Source organism: Diadema antillarum, unplaced genomic scaffold (assembly GCF_040938485.1).
Source record: "Diadema antillarum isolate AM-2024a unplaced genomic scaffold, OU_Dant_1.0 seq00000098_RagTag, whole genome shotgun sequence".
Lineage (NCBI taxonomy): Eukaryota > Metazoa > Echinodermata > Echinoidea > Diadematoida > Diadematidae > Diadema > Diadema antillarum.
In genome coordinates, this window is record NW_027271187.1 from 708820 (window position 1) to 730867 (window position 22048).

The 22048-nt window shown below is 39.1% G+C and overlaps 1 protein-coding gene across 1 annotated transcript in view; it reads right to left on the minus strand.

Moving 5' to 3' along the window:
• Positions 1-11274: 11274 nt before the first annotated feature.
• Positions 11275-22048, minus strand: part of LOC139726792 (attractin-like protein 1) — a 97850-nt gene continuing 87076 nt past the window's right edge. Inside the window, 4 exon segments of the mRNA XM_071637784.1 lie at positions 11275-13061; positions 13064-13163; positions 13166-13261; positions 14528-14629. Of these exon segments, the coding sequence (XP_071493885.1) occupies positions 12844-13061; positions 13064-13163; positions 13166-13261; positions 14528-14629 (516 nt within the window). The 3' untranslated portion in view covers positions 11275-12843.

Here is a 22048-nt window from a genome sequence, read left to right on the forward strand (position 1 = left end):
ACCTATCTTACTCAATGACTTAATGATGATACAATGATGCCACTCCTACGTTCGAAAGTGAGTGAATTCGCCGCAAAATCGGACGTAAACATTACTCACGGGTTCGCTCCTCGGACGAAGGTGGGTACATGATGTGCTATTTTTACAATACACAGCCCTGCTGCATATGCAATGCGTGGACACGCGACGCACGGGCCGAGGGTACACGTTCACATACACACACAGCCGGCCAGCACACATGATGGATTCGTCGCTTGCCCGGAAGAAGGGAACGAGCGCGCGAATACGCGTAAAAATAGATTTCGAGAAAAGACCTGCATGAGGTAAGATCATAAGCAATATCATAAGATTTGTAGATTATTCATTATAGCCACTTTAGCTAGTACCAAATTGGAATATTATCTGTTCACTTGTGAATTTTCAGCAGTATTGATATTCAAATATCAAAGATATAGTCAATTGAAACTTTAAATTGCGATTTTCTCGAAATCTATTTTTTACGCGTATTCGCGCGCTCGTTCCCTTCTTCCGGGCAAGCGACGGATTGTACACGGTGCTCGCTGTACTTTTCCAAGTTTGTTGACTTGCAGACGGTCAACGTAGAGGGCTCAAGAGCGTCACATGCCAACTACTGTACTAAGTATTCGTGCAGTGCTGAAGTTTTTATTCTCTCTGATTACAACTTACCTCCAATGATTGAAAATCAAAACTGTCGAAAAAGACGATTTTAATGCACATTTATTAATGGAGAGAACCAGAAAACATTTTTCAAACAGTTAAAAAAATGGTATCATCAGAAGGAATTTGAAAGTCAGCAAAGGAAAGATGATGGTGCAGAATTCTTTAGCAAAATGATATGTTACACTTCAAGAAGAGAGTCCTGAACAACTTTCTATCTTTCATTCTTTTGTGGGTTTTTTTTTCTGTTACAAGGAATGGTAACATTTCTAAAAGTATTATCAATTGAGATGATATGAAATTTTGCCCCCCCCCCGGTTTATTTACAGTCCATATTGCAGTCCATTTGAAGCATATATATTATATATATATATATATATATTACATATATACGCTTCCATGTTAGTGAATCTTTCACTTCTTGTGTCATATCAATGGGTGATGATTATTTACAATCCCATTCTTTGTGCATTCCTTCAGCAGAATTCAAAGTCTTTTTTTTTTTACAAATTTGGTTGTATCTCAAACATGGTTTTGAATGTCCTCAGTGGTTATATCATAGCCTGGCACCTAGCTAAAATCAAAAGATCTTGGATTTATTCCTGCAAGAGAACAGATCTTAGTGCGTAGAATATTTGTCTTGTGAAGATAATCGTAAAGTGAGAGCAAAAGACAGAGAGGAAGAAACATAATTGGGACATAACAAAATAACTACTTGCAATTTTAATGGAAACATTAATTTCACTTGTCTCCAAACATCATAAAAATTAAAATTTGATTCTCTCAGATTATGCACAATATTACAAATGATATGAATTTGAGAAAAAAATGTTCTACCTCTTGCTTGTTTTGTGTAATGCCAATTTCAGGAATATGAGGTTACTGCAATGCAGTACCAACAACTAAATATTTTGAACAGAAGACGGCAATTTGGCAAAAGTCACCAAACCACCTTGTTCAGGTCAGAAAGGGGAGAAGTCTCTCCCTTGGGTTACTTTGAGAAAGCCACAGTCTCATTAATTACGTTGTCCAGAACAATTTCTCCAAAGCAAATTTAATTGACTAGTGGATTTTTTTGCTTCATTGTCCTAAACAGTTGGGGGGAAATTCCCATCTGATATCATGCTGCTTTGAATGAAGAAAATAATATCAGAGAAGTATATCACAGAAAATTTGGGAAAATAAGAAGACATAGATATAAAATGTTATGAATTGTCAACAAGTTTAAGAGCTTATTTACGTCAATTATAGGGCAATTTGTCAATCAGTTGCAATGGAAAACATTTCGATGGAAGAATTTCATGAATTTGAATAATATACGCAGTACCCGCTGCATGCTATAAGAATTAGAACCAACACTTGCTGTCGGGCGAAAGATCGGTGGTCTCTAGTGAAGATGACGCCTGTCCGGTGATCAGGAGGTCGTAGGTCCGGATCCTGCTCGAATATGTACTCCCATGATTTTTTATCATGGATACTACTAAAATACTGATCAATTCAGTGCTTATGTATGTCGATGCAGGACAATTTGTCAATCAGTTGCAAGTTATGAGAGTAAGACAAATTGGCAACTCTTGTGACCTAGGTGTTGAGTTAGCAGCTCTCTAGTTGTTTTGAATGTAAAATTTCTCAAATATCTAGGCACAGACAGAACATAATTATTCACTGAGGAGGACATGCAAAAAACATTATCACTTTAATTTTGTCCCAAGATCAAGTCTGAAGAAAGTTCTCCACTGGAGAAAGATTTGAAAAAAAGGAAATTGTTGTTGTTGTTGTTATTGTTGTTGTTGTTGTTGTTGTTGTTGTTGTTATTTTTGTACAAAAAAAGTAGATTCCCATTGAATGATTCCCATTTAGATTTGAGAAGATTTTTGTTTAGGTCAATTAGTGAGCTGTGATAAGTGACATTATTACTTCATCTGATTACTGATTCTGCCCCCCTCCCACCCCCCCCCCCCCCAAGATCTCGGCCACCAGTGGTGCAATCACAATGAATTTGGCACCTGCAACACCCGAGTCATAATTTACAAGAATGTGTCTTTCGAGTTTCTAATTTCAATCAATCAATTATGCTAATTAAACCCAAGATCTTATTATAGCCTGTTTAACACTAATCAAAAGCATTGAGAGTCTACTTTTTGGTTTGAATAAAATCATCATCGACAATATATGTTGTACATCATAAGAATTTCCAAAACTCATTTCAATTCTTATGTATTTTATTGTTTTCAGCATTTGTTACATATTTAATTATTTTTGTTTTTACTTTTTTTTCACTGGAAATTGTCACTGGCCATTTCTCTCCCATAATTATCATTAAATTAATCAAAGTATTCAATGGGAAATATAGTCAGGTTTTTATAAGTTTCATGACAGAGGACTGTTTTTCCTTTGAAATATACACAAAATCACAAAATTGTGCCCATTTTGGGGCAACATGCAGTTGCAAAAATGGGCGTGGCTTCATAACGGTACGCCCACGTTGTAAATTTGGTCTCAAAAGTTGCGTGATATTTGAAAAAAATTAAGTCAAGAAGCCTCACAATGAGGCCTTCTTGCGCGTTGCAGAATTATTGTGCAAAATGTTGATGGGGGTCAGATTCTGCCCCCCCCCCCCCCCTTGAGGGTTGAAGTCCCACAACTTTTTTCCCGTATGTGCCAAATACTTACACCCTTAACTAATGCTTGCCTAGTAGTATCAGCAATGTAACTTTGTGATTTAAGTATTTGAATGAGTGAGAATGTGAGCGGGTTCACCGGACATGGGGTGGGGGGGGGGGGGGTACCTTGTTCCCTTTTGTTCGATGTGTTTGCCTTTTCTTTATCCCTTTTTGTGTACCGGTATACAAAATTCTTTCTTTATCATTCGTATTATTGACAATGTGGAATTTATGTTGTCATAATGAAATTTGTATTATTTTGTAATTAACTAATTCGTATATTGTTTGAATGAAAAAGAAAGAGAAATCAAAGATTGACAAAAACAAAAAAGTGTGTGTGTGGATGTGTGTGTGTGTGTGTGTGTGTGTGTGTGTGTGTGTGTGTGTGTGTGTGTATGAGGCTATGGTGGAAGATTTACAGTCATCTTATGTTTTACAAATTAAAGATGACCACAGTAGCTATGATTATACAAACAAAGAAATAAAAGATCTTTTTATTAAACCGAGTAAGTGTACATTGATAAGAAAATATAGAGAATTTCAATTTATGATGTTACATGGTGTAGTTTACACTAAGGAGCGTTTAATGAAGTTTGGTTTTGTAACAGACAGCCTTTGTTCCTTCTGCCAACATGAGCCTGAAACTTATCTGCACTTATTCTCATACTGTGTTAAAGTGAATCTGTTATGGGAATTCATAATTAATTATTTTGATATAAATGAGTTAAGGAATATGGATTGGAGAGATATATTTGGGGGAATCTCGGGTTATTCAAATAGATCAAAATGTGTAAATACTCTGATTATCTTAATAAAATACATCATTTTTAAATCTACAACGGGAAATAAGTTACCCACTGGAGAAAAGATGCAAAAGATTATTGTTGAATTAATAAATGAGGAAAAAATCCTTGCGACCAAGGCTGGGAAGCTCCATGTACATTTACAAAAATGGGAATATTTTGAGACTTCGTTGAATAAACCAGTCTGAAGCTACGTGCAACATCTGTGACTTTTATGAAAATAGTAATGTTTCCATAGTATTCCACTCTTTCTTATCTTCATTTTTTTTTCCCTTTCCTTCATTCCTCCTCTTCTTCTTCTTCTTTTTTTTTTTCTCTTGTGTTGTTTTGTATTTTCTCCCCCTCCTTTCCCATGCGTTCCTGTCAGCCTGTTGGCGGGCTTATTATATAACTATATTTACTATATTGTGATGTGTAGGCAAGAGCAGTTAACCAAATTAGGTGCATGTGTATGTGTGTGTGTGTATGGGTGTGTTTGTGTGTGTTTGTGTGTTGCATGTGTACAGATAGGGGTGGGGGAGGAAACAGGAAGGGAGGGAACCGGTGGGGGTGGTCATAGGGACTCAGGAAGGGATATGAGTTAGTAGGTGGGCGGGTATTGGTTGATAAATAATATGGTTCCATTATTCATTACTGTATAATTTTGCTGCATAATTCATTTGGATTATTATTAAGATTAATGCTAGAAGAATTGAATCATCACTGTTAAATTCAAGCAATTTTTGAGAGCACAGGGGAAGTGACTGTATGTAAATTGATAATTGTTCATGAAAATGTAATTTTTGTTATGTCATTATGTACAGCAATAGCAAATTTGCTATTATGATCACAAATGTACATTTTCTTCATTTCAATTGTAGCAAATGAAAATTGTTATTTTTTTTTCTATTACTTTGAATGGAACAGAATAAACATCTTTGAAAAAAAAAAGTGTGTGTGTGTGTGTGTGCGTGTGTGCGTGTGTGTGTGTGTATTGTAATGAGAGAACAGTAATAATACACCTTTGGATTACCAACATCTGTCTGAAATGAATCTACATGGAAGAAATTGGAAAGACCAAAACGCCAAGAAGAGTGAAAAATATCAACACCCAGTACACCATGATACATGTACTACAGATCAGAAAGATCATCTTTTTTATCAGTCTCATTCATACGACAATCATAACCTTCACCACTAATATCATAATGATCACCACCACCTCCAAGAACAATGTCATATTGTCATCACAGTATCATCAACACAAAACATCATCCTTTTTTGGTGTACCCCACAAATCATCCTCCTTGTTCTGAGCAGCATTGTAACCAAGACAATGATGATCACCATTATCATCAAGAACAATATCATCATCATCCCAGCATCAGCACCACCATCATCACAAGACATCATCTTTTTTTTTATGCAGCATTGCACCGCTGTTGCTATGATCATCACACCGGTGTTGCCATGATCATCACCTCGGCATCTTTGATCTATACACAGCACAGCACCAATATCATCATAACCATTGTCATCAAGAATACTATCATCATCTCAGCATCATCATGACCACCATCACCATCAGACAACACCATCCTTGTTCTAAACGGCATTATAACCATGATGATCATTGCCATCATCAAGAACATGTTAATCATCATCTCAGCATCATAATCACCATCATCACAAAACACCATCCCTGTCCTTAACGCAACTAGGTAAACCAATATAATGTTGTAATTACCATCATCACCAAGAATGCCACCATCACCATTAGCTTTGAAATCATCACACCCACTGCAATAGAAATTGCCACAATTCAGCAACAACGCTGATCCCAAATATGACCATATTTTTGTCAGTTTTGCTGTTATCAATCTCAAAAATCCTCAGAAAACACTGCACAATGAAGGATACTGCATGTTGTATCATTTGCTTTCACCAAATGTGATAAGTTTATTTAAATCAATCTGATCCTCCAAGCAAACATTAGTATCTTTGCCATACAATATTGATTTTTTCCTGACATTTTCATCATTCATGTATGTACTATGATTTCTAATAAAAAAAAAAAGGAGAGAAAAGAATTTTGTCCCAACATATACACATTCATATCAGCTAATCATATATTCACATCTCGTACTTTAGGAATTGCACAGCTTAATCGACATGACCCTAACTTCATCATAATCACATTCATACAATCCATAATCATATAAAATGGGTGCTTATATTCAAGACCCAAACTGCTGTCTATGTTCCTCTTTTTTTTTTTTTAATAATCAGTTTGTGTCTATTTAATTATCAAAATAAAAGCATCTGGAATATACAATGATTACAATATGTACATTTCATTTACTCCAAGAAGCATATAAGATATATTCATATGAGCAATGATTTGTAAGTAAATCAACCACAACTCTCTCTCTCTCTCTCTCCTGTTTGCAAAATTGATCACTTTGCGCAAGAATGAAGCAGGTTTCTCACTTTGCAACTAGCAGTGAAAATCTACAGGAATGGGCAGGAATATAAATGCTATAACATCATATCTACACAAACATGATAATCCATACACCTGATTTGCATGACATATGGTTGGGGGGGGGGGGGGGGGAGGAGGGGCTCATACAGAAATGGCCAATGTATCTTGAAGATACCACTGGTATCTTTGCTGAAGAGCAGCAACTTGCGGTGTCAAATGAAAGATGAGGAGCTCTATCATACAACTAAGCTGAATGGTATTATATATAGCTGGAGTTTATAGAAGGTTTTGAGTTTTTCACTGATTGAGTCCAGAAGATCTTTTATTTCAGAGAGAATATAATATCAGGGTACAATGTCGGCTCTCTATGCTCAACCACAAAAAAAGAAGAAAAACAAATTGATGCCATTGGTGCTTTTGTGGTGTCTTGGCCAATAATGAAATTGTATTCACGGTAAAAACTTGGCCCCACCTCCCCTCCCCTCCCAAATACAGGGTAGGCTTAAAAATACTTGTCTATGAAATACCATAAAGTGAAAGTAATCGCATGTAAAGCCTGCTTAAAACTGCCCTGACCCTATTAAAGACATACGTTTTGCTACTACCCTCCCTTTCACACTTGCATCTACGCACACTTGCCGAAGTGTTTACTGAGAAAAGAAAGAAAAAAAGAATCCTTAAGCATGGATCTGCAGACAAAGATAATCTTTGTGAAAGTAGCATTTTTTTTTTCACACACCTGTATGTGGTATTACACCATATGCCAAAGTTATTGAACTGAAGTTTCAGACCTGCATATAGTCGCGCTATTGCTTGGTTTCTTGTCTGTATGTGCACTCTGTTTTTCTCATATGACATGGACAAAAATATTCAAAAAATAGAAAAATAAACCCTTCACAGCTTGTTGGTCCCCATTGACAAAAAACAACTACTTAAACCATGAAAGAACAGGTTTGGACTTGGAATGAAGAATACATGGAATGGAATCCTCCCATACTAGAACACTTATCACCTTAAAACACCGTGTACTTGGAATGTTTGGCTGCATTTGTGATCAAAACTATGAAAGCTTCAAGAAAAAGCAGGTTCCATCTGATAAAATCCATATTTCCTTTCTTTTGCTCCTTGTCATGTTGTTGTTGCTTAGTCTACTTGCTTGTTTAGTCAATACTTCAAATTCACACCAAATTGTATGCATATCAGAGTCCACCAGAGATTTTTAGATCAGATGTGTGGGGTGGGGAATTCTGGACAAAGAAATATTTTTGCGTAGTCATGGCTGTAGTCGTTCTACTTCCAGAGAATCTGGAGATTTCAGTGTCGAAACTGCCCCCCCCCCAGCCTAAAGCCCTTAAGTCTCGGAAGCGAGACAATCAGGAAGCAAAGAATAAAATTTGACATGCGATGTTGATGACTGCGTCAGCGATGTTTCACACACATCCTGTGTCTTGGTTTGAGCATGGGTTCAAGTTGTTACTGTTTTAAGCGATTGTTTGTTCAAAAAAACACCACCAACATTGTGCTTGCTTGTTTGTTTGCTTTAAACAGAAAGATGAGTCAAAGAACAGTCTGCACACTGCCTGACCTATTATAGTATTGTTTGTCATCTTGAAGAATGACAGGGAGGAAAAAAAAACAAACAATAGCAGCTCTCATTATTTTACCTCCTGTTGGCGGGTTTTCATGATGCTAATGCCGATAGAGCACCGAAATGTGATGTCACAGGCATTCATCGCCGTGGAAACTTGTTCTACACAATCTCACGTAACAAGAACATCTGTGAACACAATGGTTGCTAACCATGCTTGTACCCATTTCTGACCCACTACCCAAAGCCTTGTGAAAGGGTATTTTGTGGAACCAGCACTAAGCTCTAACACGAGACTGCGATATCATCACTTCGGTACTCTATACACTTGCTGTAACGGACAAACCTTTTCCCCCAGTCAATAAATAAGTGAATGAAGGAAGAAGAAGAAGAAGAAGAAAAAAAAAAAAAGGAGAAAAACGGTTTCTTCTCCAGCTACAAAGAACAATGTGCTTTAATGATAAAAATAGTTATAGCTTTATTTATACAAAGGTATATAAAAATTTGGCCTGATGTATACAAGGAAATTACTGCCAAACAAGATACAAACTTGAACATTTGAAATAAAATTTAGCTCTTTTCCTGGTCAAAGAAATGGTTTGCAAATATTAAATTGAGATGGTTAAAAGGCCCTAAACCCCCCCCCCCCCCCATCCCCATCCACTGTCAGGGTTCATCCTAGCATATTTGTTGGCCTGGCATGAAAGCGGAGATTAAATGGTGGCATGCAGATGATAACCACATCGGAGAGTTGTCCCCAGAACATCACAACACGAGTACGAACCTGGCCACACCTCTCACGTGACAAACAAACATGCTCAATACACCACACCATGCCAGGAACATCATGAAATGTTTCACATTTTTTGAGCTACGATTTCTAGCATCTATAAATACATGCCGATTCTATTCAGACTAGACCTGAGTAACACCATTACACACTGCCCAGTCCCACAAATTCAAAACATTATTCCGCTATGCACCATTTGATGACATCAAACCAATGATTGCATGGGAAATCATGACAACTATATCGGAGTGTGTACGCTCACTAAGTTCCAGACTTCATAAAAATACAGTAGTTTCTGGAATCGACATGTTGCCATGGTATTGATAATATTGAAATTGTACGCGTATTCAAAATGGGTTAAACTGATACTCATTTGGCTGCTGCATCATTACTACTCAAATTTAACTGAACTTAACATACACTAAAGGAAATGTTTAAAAGGCATGCTGTGCATTTTCATTTATACTGCATGAAAGGGGCAGCACAGAATGCTTTCAGAGGCATTTCCTCTTGTGCTTCCTTTGTTCTGCATTGAGTTTGCTGTTAAAATCGTGGCAGTGTCATTACACAGGTATATTGAAATTGCTAGTACTGACATAATGAATAGTTGCAGCACAATGCTACAACAAAACCATGCTGAAATCAACATTTGTTTGCATGTTAGTTTGCTCTCAAACAGGGATTTGATTTTGTAATTTTTTTTCTCCATGCTCTCATTTTATCAGACTGCTATTCTGGGAGAAATTGCTAGCTTGTGAACAAACATAAAGTTACAATCATGGTAATTCACACGAACTGACTGCCTTGAACACGTTTTAATCGTGCTCCAGATATGAACAGGCCTTCAAAACCTCCATATCCTAGGCAAAAGTGAATATCTAAAAGATAATCACTTCTTATAGCAGTTCGGCATTTAAATGAAACACCATCCCTTGCAAATAAACACGGGTAGGCTAAAAGCGCAAGTCACCTTGAAAATATTTGTGACTGTATCTACACAACTTTTGACTCAAACGTTACCCATAACCTCTGAGAGTACCAGTATCATATACAATTATAAAATGTACAAAAAACTTTTTTTGTTAAAATTAAGTATCCACAGATTGGCATGATAAAGAATCTTTGATAAAAATCAAATCTCTTGATAAAAATCATTTGGCACACATCCTTCTCTCGCCACGGCGAAACTTCACAGTCATGGATGCTTTGTTGTCATGGCGATACATAACCACAAAACACTGATGACATGAAGTCGTGGTCCTACAGCCCTCCATGAGAAGACAAACATGTCAATATCATTTACAATAAACTGTCCACAAAATTTTGAAGGATGACAAATAAGGAACGCAATTCATTTATCTTTAAAGTACAGAAGAGAATATGCTAAAACAGATAAAATCTTGGATAAATGCTGCTGTATTTTCCTAAAGTTTCTGTGGACAGCTAAATGTGTATACACGAGGCTAAAATGACGGATGTGCAATACATCACAACTTATGTAGAGTACTGTTTCATCTATTTTTTTTCTTGTCTTGAAGGAAGAATTCATATTCACATAGTCTACTTCCCTTCTCTTACATAGCAATGAATCATACAGACGTAAGATATCAGATCTTTAAAATACACGTATCTATTCATAGTTGGCAGCATGTATACATTACAAGACATTTGACAACCCTTCCAAAACTACTGAATTCACAATTTCCACATGAACACCTTGAATTACACACTCTGTCAGGAAAACCTTCTCAATTCTGGTCTCTCATCGAAAACGAATTGCATCTTCTTACTAGCAATGTATTTGGCTTGACTAGACTACATACCAAATGTTGTTTGTTTTCTGTCTTTTTTTTTGTGTGGGCATTTGATTGAATGAGGTCACTACAGTGAAACTTAAAAGTGCCCAGATAAAATGTATGCTTTTGAAGATTGATGCATTGTTAAAAATATGGCTAACCTGGGGTACACACAACTCGCCTTATGGTCACTGATTACAAGCCTGTGTGGAAGGGCGCATACAAAGACACAGAGATAAAATACAGGCGATATTGCGTAAGATAGATATATGGATAGATGGGTAGACGAAGACTGGGGGGGGGGGGAGAGGGGCGAGAACAAGAGGGAGAAAGGGGGGAGGGGATATAGAGGGAGAGAGAGAAAGGAGACAGATTGCGTAGAACAAGGACTTTCAAGACAAATCGTGCCATGTTTTGATAAATCAGCTCACAACCATCAGAAATTGCGACCCCCCCCCCCCCCCCCCCCATTTACAATGACGTCAACCCATATCAAATATGCATTCCATGCCAAGTTTAGCTCGAGGCAATAGGCAAGCAGAGACGATAACGCAGAAACCACACATTGCAATACTACAATCTGATTCACATACTTTAAACACACATATTGTATGACTGACAATGTGCATAACATCAATTTGGAAGTCACAAATGCCATGGAAAAAAAACATAGATTGTGGTCATTGTATATACCACCTACTTAAGCAATTGCCGTAAACAATTTTCAGCAATTCAGTGCTACAATTTTCCCATGTAATGCATAACCATCATTCAGTAGGCTCCCCAAACAATAAAACAGCACATTTTATCATGGTATTTATATAAATGAAATTTTAAAAATACAATTGACGTATTTTGCAAAAAGCATTAATAGCATTTCAGGGCTGGGTTTAGGTTTTGGAATCTCTCTAAACCCACATATCTCCCATCACACCTGTGAAGTACCTAAACAAAGGGCTACTATTCACATTAAAATAATCTTGGAGATGATATCAATAGCATTATCATAGTAGGATATACTAGTAAGCATGATAAAAAAGAGAAGATGTTTTTCTGATATTTCTCAAAGTCGCTATACTCATTTTGTGGTGTATGCTCTTTCAGACATCACAACATTGCGACTTCTTTCATTTAACTACACAATTAGGACTGCAACCAAGCCAGACATATAAATTGCATTCAATTCTTATAAAATTCATTGGTACTATTCAAGGAAAACGACACAAACAACAAATCAACAGTTCAGGCACTGATCGAGAACATGAGGAAAAAAAAAAGTAGTCTGGTTCCAAGGAGTTTGGGTTTTTCATATTACTATGGGAAAGGTTGATCATTCACAGCCTTCAGAGGGCTATTCTGGATATTGTTACAGCTTCTTAAATTGGGACTGATGTGCAAAAAGTGTTTCAGATGTAAATAATGTGATACGTCGTCACCAGAAGGGAGCATATCGCTTGGAGATCTGTAGCAATATCATCTTAAATTATTTGTTTGCGTGCATTCAATAAATCCAACCCTAAAACGTAGAAATCTGCACCTCCACACATTCAAACAAGAGAATGGAAAGAAACCTGCATACAGTGGTATATGCACTGATTTCTGAGCAAGTTCCTTTACGCAATGTGTGACATCAAACTCTCCTTACATCACATTGCGATTGCACTTACTTTCCACACATTCCCTGTCACAGTGAATCTGAAGAACCTTATGAGGCAGAAACACAAACAGGAAATTTCATGACAGATTACATGTATGAATTAATTTCTCTTTTTTTTTTCTTCAATTTGGAATGAATAAACTTTGAAGTTATATTGTAATTGCTGCTTCACGCTGCATGACTCTGTGCTCAAGAATCCTTTTGGAGGAGGATGTAGTCACAGTCCAGACCAAACCCCCAGGAAGGGAATGCAAGAACATCGACGGTGAAGAGAGTGGCAACATGAGATGCTCGGGGTCCTGCGACCATCGTCAGCATAGCAAACGGGAGCACGAGAAAAATCAAATCTCCTTGAATCCAGACTAGCAGGAAGAAGAGGAATAAGGGGAGGACTCTCTTGGACGTTATACCATCGCAGGATTGTCATACTCTGCGTAGTGTCGTATGTGCCTGGGATCCTCGCCCCCCGATAGCACAGGCACTGTGCTGACCGTCAGGGGGTCATCGGGGGGAAGCTGGGCCAGCGGGGCCGTTCGCAACGGGGGCGCTCCCTGTCCCTCCGGCCCCTGCTCCCGTTCCCGCTGTTCCCGCTCCCGGCTCCGCTGCTCCCTCTCCCGCTCCGCTGTTCCCGCTCCCTGTCCCTCTGTTCCCGGAGCTCGCTCTTCTTTGGTTTGAGCTGGATGAGGGCCGAGGCGAGGGTGAGGCGTGGCTGACCGTACGGGGCGCTGCATCCCCCTCTGCTAAGGGCAGCTGCATGAGTACCGTCATGATGCCAGCCTTGTTGTCGCTGCATGGCTCAAGAGTGGTTAACACCTGATTGCTCTGGAAGCACAAAGGGAGGATAAGCCAAATTATTTGATGTTAAACATGCATACCAGTACCTCAGGTAATTTCAGACTTTTAATCACTACATTCTAGAGATGCAGAAAACCTCTAACAGTGACCAACAGAGCAGTGATCTGCAAACAACTGAAAGCTACAAATGAATTAATTGATGTTGGATGTACCCTATGACTCTATACTAACCTTTTGTGGAATAATTCATGCAAGGATTGCAAAACCTTTTAACCCTTAAAATGATGGCACATTTATGCATACTAGCAATCATTACAAAACTTGTCATCATGCCTTCAGGTCTATTTCTATCAGAATGTGCAAACAAATGACCTACGTGTTTCTGCACATGTAGCTCAGCTTATCACTTACTGATAGATTGACAAATGAGGAGCAGCAGTAGCTTGATGCTGATGACTTTGGCTGTTATATCTTGCTTCAAACTGGCTCATCAGTACCACTGGCAGTAAAGCTCTTCATGATCCATCCCTTTAACTCTTTGGACACTTTTGGTCAATTTCTGAATATTTTGTTGTAGATTCCATTTTTTGGTTTGTTTATGTGTTGTTTTCTTTTCTTTTCTTTTACAAGGAGCAAACCTAAAATCTGTGTGTTTGTTTTGACAATTTGCAAATTAACATCTCCAGCAATTGGCAATAATTTTCCTTCGCTTTTAATGTCAAGCACCAAGAGTATAGGCAGTCATTTCCTTTTCCAGTTCGAAGAGATCACATGACTGGAACAATACAAGGGAAATTTGGTAGGGTACCTGGTGCAAAGTGTGAAAAAGGTCATCGGCTCCAATTTGCGAAAATTTCATGCAGCAAAAATACATATGGGTCGTGACGTGAGAAAAGGGCCCTTGGGGCATAAAATATCGAAAACGAATTTTCGCCGCCACATTGTGGAATGAACTCTGACATATATTTAGATATGCAAACCGTTTTCTGAAATTCCAAGCCTAAATGCCCAATTATGATATTTGAAAAACATGTTTTGTCCAAATCCTGCCACTTTTTGATGCATCTATGCATGTGCGCGCAGCTAGCTAGCTGATCGCATTTTGCGCGTATGGGTTTGTCAAACTTCCGCGCCGTTTTCCGGCGTTTGTGCGCCACAGCGTTAAGGGCCCTTTTCTCACGTCACGGCTCATATTGTATCTTGCTTTAAAAGTCATTCCCTCCTGACTGAGAACATCAGCTGGTGGGCAAGCAGTGAAGATGGGGGTAAGGATGAAGAAGGGAGAGTACTTACACGACACTCTGCCACCAGGTCGGGTGGGGCTGACTTGCTGATCTCTACATCGATGGAAGCAAAAGGCCTACTGGCCATAACTGCTAGTTCCACGGCCCGTTGCTACAAAAAGAGTGGGGGGGGGGGGGGGAGGGGGAGAGAAGAGAAACATGTCTTGTAAGAATACGGGATGTCAGAACACAAATCAATCACACACATTTACCAATTCAGCTTGAATACAAAGGTCGGTTCAACTTCGAGAAACATGCATACATGTATATGTTTATGCTGCATTATCTGACATTGATATACAAATGTATTATGGGCAAATCTGTTTGTATCTTCCGCTGATCACATAGGTTTAATCACAATCATCTCATTTATCATGCATTGAATTGAACTAGCTTCCATATCTTCTCTCATGACAAATTTGAATGAATGTTACTTTTTTTTTCTTCCTTTTTTTATTGATGGGAAAACATCTAGCACATAATATTTCATTCATTTCAAAAGCTTTGGACAAATGGACTGTGCAGAATTGGTAGGACCTTTGTTGCTCCAGACATGATGGCCAAAATTTACAAAGGCTGTTTAAGTCTATAGTCCATGGATTATGCAAATTGTGATTGCATAATTGTATGTGACACATTGTGTACTCCAAGGGTACATCCACTTTCGGACAGACACATGCTGACATGCGTATATGTGCAAGATGTAAGAATGCCTACTTCATGCTTTTTGCAATCTATTGACTAAATCTAACCATGGATTTGACTTAAAGCTACCTTTGTGAATCCGGGCCAGCATGTCACAAAGACTTAATATTCTTCCGCATACATCCTATCACAATTTCCAAACACAAATATAGCACTTTTTCAACAGTATTCACTGTACTTCATGGGTGGCGATAAAGATAGGTGTGTGAATGCACCTTTAGACTGTTTAGTCATCTACACTACAAACTGATTAGTCAAGCACATGCAGACAAAAGGAAAGAAAGCATACATACATTGTAACAGTGATTACAGTGCACACACATTGCTACATTGTTAGTTGAGTGCAAGGCTAAATACATTAAAATCAATGGCATAAATACAAGGTGAGTGTGCCACTTGGATGTGTTATGATGTTGCCAAGTGGAAGGAAATACAGAGGATTAGAGTGGAAATGGAGAAATGTTATCGAACCAACACACATATACACACACAAAAAAAGATAGAGCGCAAAGCCACAGAACATGCATGTTTTAAAAGAGTGGGCAAATGTGAAATTCTCACTCGTTTAACGGGGGTTAGGGAGAAGCAAAAACAGGAAAGGAAGAGCAACAGAACTAGTGTACTATGTAGGTCATCACGTCGGCACTTCTTCCAGAGGAGCATACATAATGCTTGTAGGTTGTTGTTCCTCTCATTCTAAGCAGAGTACAACCTTATGCGTCATATTCTTGTGGGTCAGATGGACAGGACATATGAAACATAATACACAACAGACCAAAGAGACAAAAGAAATTCTGAAATGTCAACATGACAACCACAACAACCAAATGAACAAATACGACTTTAGAGGTGAGAGGTCAATCAATCGTGAACAGATCACAAACACAGATGCAAAGTGCTCTTCATGTGTTCTTTTTTTTCTTTATTCCCATCAGATGCACACAAATGTGAGAAAATGGAATCCCGTGTGAGGACAAACTACACACAACCAGCTGTCACTGCCAACATGACCGTACATGGCCAGCGAGGGCAGCAGAGCGCATGAAAGAAGTGAAGACAAAAGGTGTGTGTACCACAGACATCACTTTACTGCGGGTGTTATGTGTGGATGATGTGTTGTGTTTCTTTAGAGTGGATAACTTCACAAAGAAATACCGTCAAACGTCGATAACCCTCTCACTAAAATCCTTGGTTAAAGTCCTTTCACAAATCTTGGCAGAACAACAAAACAAACAGATAGATGGTCAGACAAGCCAAAAACAAATGCACAAACAAATGTACATAAAAAAAAAACACACATAAAAAACAACCACAGATGCAATCACTCTGAAATGAAATGTATAAGAAATGGCTGTTATTGTTTCCCTATAATACATGAAATCACTGAGAATCTTGAAGAATTAGCCTAAATCCTATGGCTGGCCATTCAATAGTAGATGCAAGCTGTTGCTGCGAGAGATGCTGGAACTCGACGAGCACGTCATAGAAGTAAAAGCTGAATACAACAGAATGGATGCACGCAGGTAAAAGAAATTGCAGCAAACTGACTTGAGTCCTTGGTTTCTAGTACCTCAGAAAAAAAAAAAGCTTAACAACAGTAAAGAGTTACATCTTCATTTCTCAGCAAAAACAAATCAAACAAACATGCATAAAGCAAAATGCAAATTATCATTTCCTGGGCATTAGGAAGCTGGTCTAATTCTTGCATTATGATTGGACCCTGAAAGTTTATAGGACAACTCAAATAAAGACTAAACCATTTATCACCAAGCTGCATACACCACTGTTTACTAATTGGCTGCATATTATATCCCCAATGGTTTAGGACCACATCACTATTAGCACCTATACTCATATAACGTCTTGAAAATAATTTGCCCCACAAACCAAAATATGGTGACTGCAATTTCTTTTTTATCATCTACTTGGGAAAAGGTTCAAGATGCCCTACGTATGTATGTCCTTTGGGGGAGTTGGCGTACCCTTTAATGTGTAGGTGTGACATGAGCTTTCACAAGCATTATTGGGAGGACCAAAGGACTTGAAGTTGGACAGTGAAAACAATAATTATAATATGGAGCAGGAGCAGATATGGTTAACACACAATTTTTTTTTTTTTGTACTGGAAGAGAATGACTTGTCATGTGACAATGTACAATGAGCATGACCAGGTTGGACCCCTCCTCCTCACCCTCTTCTTCTCCCTCCCTCCCCCCCCCCCCCCCCCTCGAGCATGTACGCAACACAGATGACGGAATGAATACTCTGCGTGTTTCATGATGGGCGAGGCAACAACATAGTGTCATCAATACTGCTGAAGTGCAATGCAGCACCGTTTCCAAGTTGATGATAATACAAGTTAGGGAAAATCCCATTATAACACGCTCGCTTACAAGGTACCACTTTTAACGAGGTCAATTCGGCGGTCCCTAATTTTCAATGCTGTACTTAAGCTGGTCTCTGTATTTAGAATGTTTACCAAGCACCCATTTTCACGAGGTAAAATTGGTAGTGGATAAGAATGAATAATTTGCTCTATAAGGAGTAAGACCAACATAACAGCTTAAATTAACTTTCACTTTAATTACAGAGTGACAGATGGACGATTCAAGACAATGCCCAATTAGGAAATAAATAAAGGAATAATGTGTGTTTTGCCCATCATAGAAAATAATAACAACGACACATCATTACATAGTGAAATCTGGGTTTCATGGGCTGCATTCAAGAAGGTCATAAGTGTCGTTATCAGAACGAGGGAGAGAAGGAACTGCTGATGCAAAAATTAAATGATCTTGTCATTACAGCAAAGATATTTCTCTCCATGCAACCATCTTGCCACATTCACAAGCACGAAAACAAGACAAATCTGTGATGCACTTTTTGTGTATTACTCCACCAATTTTCACACGATCTCATCATCCTTTAAAGAAAAAAAAAATCACCCTAAGATCCCACTAGAACATGATGTGTTCTTGTAAAATGCTAAAATACCATTTATGCATTGATGTTGTGCATGTAGTACATATGACCTTTTGTTGCATCTTAAATGCAAAAGTCCATACATGAACATGCTCTGTGAAAATCACCTGTAGGCTTTAGTTCACGCCTCTTTTTCAGTTGGTCTCTATACTGTACTTCATCGACATGTAAATTCGTACACCTTCGTCCTCACAGTCAATGATATGAAAGCAATGTAGCTCATAAATTAAATGTTTAAACAGTCATCCAATAGGATGCTAATTGCCATTTAACATCAAACATCATTCCTCTACCCAAAGTGCAGTACTCAGTTCTCACTGCACATGGCAGCAATGAATGTCCAAGAACTAGCCATGATAAGAACATGAGGGATTAATTGAACAAAATGTGTGTGTGGGGTGGGGGATGAACAATCTTGTGGTGATAGGACTTCTTACTAATAATCATACACGTGTACCTCTCTCAATGGAATAATTCTTGCAATTTTGAAGTAAAGGTGGACCATTGTTTTCAACTGTACTGGTGTATCAGCCCTGACATTGTCGTGTACATGTGTGTGCTCCTGTGAAATTACATTATGGTGAATAACACTACGGTGACAGCATAAGTAAAGAATTTGAAAAATGCAATGCTTGTGAAGTTGATTTCAACCTGCCTGATTATTCCGCTTGCCATTTTTGTCTCCCAACTCTTTCTTTTCCTCTTTTCTTCATTATCACACCATCGTAATAACCAAGATGATGCTTGTCTGTTATGCATACATCTATTTCATTATTGAACTTGAGATATGGTAGGGAAAAAAAAAAATGTCCTTTCTGACACTTCACTAAACTTTGTACGCTGGATCATCTACAATAATACTAGCTGGATTCATGCAGAGTTGCCTTTACTTTTAATCATCTTGTAGTTAGCTAACTTCAATGACAGCAGTGCACCAAAGGTCTCTAAATTAAACTATAACTGTGTGAACGAACACTCGTAGTTTGCTAACCTAATATTGGCATGATGTTCCTAACCAAACAAATTTTTGCAGTTAGCCTCTGTACCCAGATCAATAATAAGGGCACCGTCTTTAGGTGTCAGGCCCATGTGAACACGGTTAACTACGAGAGTGTGGTCGAGCGTGGTCGAGATTGACCCCTATGAGCACTTGAAATATTTCTTGTAAATGAACACAAATGCTTGGTAAGAATGAAATAGTGATCTCTGCATGTGGCATGCTGCTCTTCTGGATTTCCTCATCAAAGTGTAATTTACTACGAGTCCTATCACTGATGATAAGGATTGTGTCAACGTAATTCGTAATTAGGAGTCAGTATGCCTACCATCGATGATAGCATGACCGTGTGAACATGGTGACAATAGGCCAGTCTTCATCAGACCGAAGTTTCGAAATAGCGTGCTATTTTGTGGTTATGAAATTAGCCCCATATCAAATTAACCTGCAATGAAAACACAAATAGTGCTCTCCCTGCTTGAGAAAATTTTTCCCCAAAGCTTGGTCTAGTTCGTGAAATAACATGTTAATTTGTCAATTAGTGCATTATTTGGGTTTAATCTCCATCTCCCCGAAACTTTTTCAATCCCATCATACTGGGGAAACCACTTTCGAACTTTGTGCTGAGCTGAGCCAAGTAATGATGCAACGTAGGCATGCGTCAATGCCAGGCTAGTTTCCCAAGTGGGTTGGTTCTCAAGCTGATGAAGGCGCACCTTTGTAATATTGGGCTATTTTCCCCACACAAAATAGCCCACGAGTTTGAACTTCCGTCTGACGAAGACATGCCTAATGAAAGACACGTACTGTGAATTGTGATGGTGCCTCAGAACAGACTGTGAACTGGCCTGGCTTCTGGATTTCCAGGATGATGCTTATTTCTCTGATGAGTTTGAATGTTTGATATGGCATGATAGGCGGTTTCTTATCGTGCTGAATAACGACAATTGCATGAAGATACTTCGCAAGCCGCGATGGGGCAGCATGATTGCGTTTTAAATTTTAAAAGGTGAAGGGCGATCGCAAACCTGGCCATGACTGACTGTAGGGAGCTTGGTGGTGTATTGCACTTGTGGCTTCCTGCCCCATTTTGTCTTGATTGATTTGGTGTTTGGGCTAACAAAAAGTGATTATTATACTTAACATTGTAGCCTCCACCTGAAGAGCACTTGAGAGTTTGAGGGGGGGTAGGGGGCGGGGTAGGCAGGTGGACAGGCTCATCACAGCTTGGATGCAGTAAGCCTAACTACGCAACCAATCCACTACACTATGAACATAGATTCACATCGGGAACTTCCATCTTAGAGTGACCAGTGAGCATTTGAAGAGAAGGGTGCACTGAAGTCACACTCTTAATCCCCCATTGTCAAATACAAAGAATTTGCAATTTGATAACAATTTGATGACGTGATGTACAGTTTGTACTACGCGATTCTGAAGTAAACTGGGAAGAGCTCGCATCAGAAGGCTACAGCTGGTCATGACATCACAAGAAAATTGGAGTAAAACCGATGGCTAGTTCATGTCTCAGATTCTTGACACTACTGACAGCTTTGTGAAGCTCTAATCCCTGCCCCTCCAACGCAACAAAAATTTCCTAATATCAGAGGTAACTACTTTGTTTATGTGGACTTTAATTCCTTTCACTACAGATTCTAACCACAAAAATCTGTCATATCTACCAGTTTGTGGCAAATGTAATTTAATTTTTAAAAAATTTTTCATATATACATTTTAATATATCATCTCAAAAGGCATTGGGAATAAGGACAGGTTCACTGGATGCACAATCAATCTGTATAAGCAGCCTTCTTGACAAACTTGTGATATTGGTTTTTCTCTCTAGTTTAAATGTTAAAGTTGTTTCCAAGTTATTGCCTCTCCTCGATCAAAAGACTAATTCTTTAAAATGCTTTTGGATGTCTCTCTCTACAACTTAAATGAATGGAGATATCACTGTGCAACTCATGGTCATATTCATCAAATCTTGTTCTTTTATCCATTTGCTTACTTCCCCCCCCCCCCCCATCTCACTTGTCTCTTTAATGACTTTGTAAGTGGTGAAATGTTGCAGGGCAATGACCGGGTGTTTGACGAAGCAATGGGCGACAAGCATGGCACACTAACTCACGACTATTCCGTCGCTGGCCAGTGCACTCACCCGCAATCGGTAGTAGCGGTCATATCGGTCCTTGAACTTGAGGCCCAATCACGAAGATGGACAGAATTGCAAGGAAGCTAAGAACGAAGGCCACCGATGATCAGCCAGACGTTGTAAGGCTGGAACGGGGTCGCCTAAAGGGACCAAATGATGACACTACATTAGCATCTTGCTCGATACCGGCCCCTCCCTGCGCGGAAGAGAGAGACGCAGCAGCCGGCATACCTCCGCCGAGTGAGAATGGAAGATGGTGAGGGGTTAGAGTGATGAAGAGGGAAGCAGAAATAGCGGGGAGCAGATTCCGCCTCTGGTTTGCACACAGCACGGGTCTCCTGCGGAATCAGGGACTCTGGCGGGTGCCTCCTTTAGGGCGGGGGTTGGTTAACTCACCCGTCTCCGGTGGTGGTGGTCATAGCGGTCCTTAAGCTTGAGGCCAGCCAGGAAGATCAGCAGCAGTGTGAGGAAACAGACAAAGAAGGCCACCAGTACAGTCACCAGTTTAGGAGGGGTGATACTGGGTCACCTACAGCCAAAGGGAGGCAAGGATTACAGAGTGATGCACCCATCTGACTACCCCTCTCCCTTGGTTTAAAGTGTTTCAAGCTCGGGTCCTAGTATGACATGGGCTGTGGTATGACTGCATTGGTTATGGAGGTACTACACACCACCTGCTGTCTTGTTTTTCT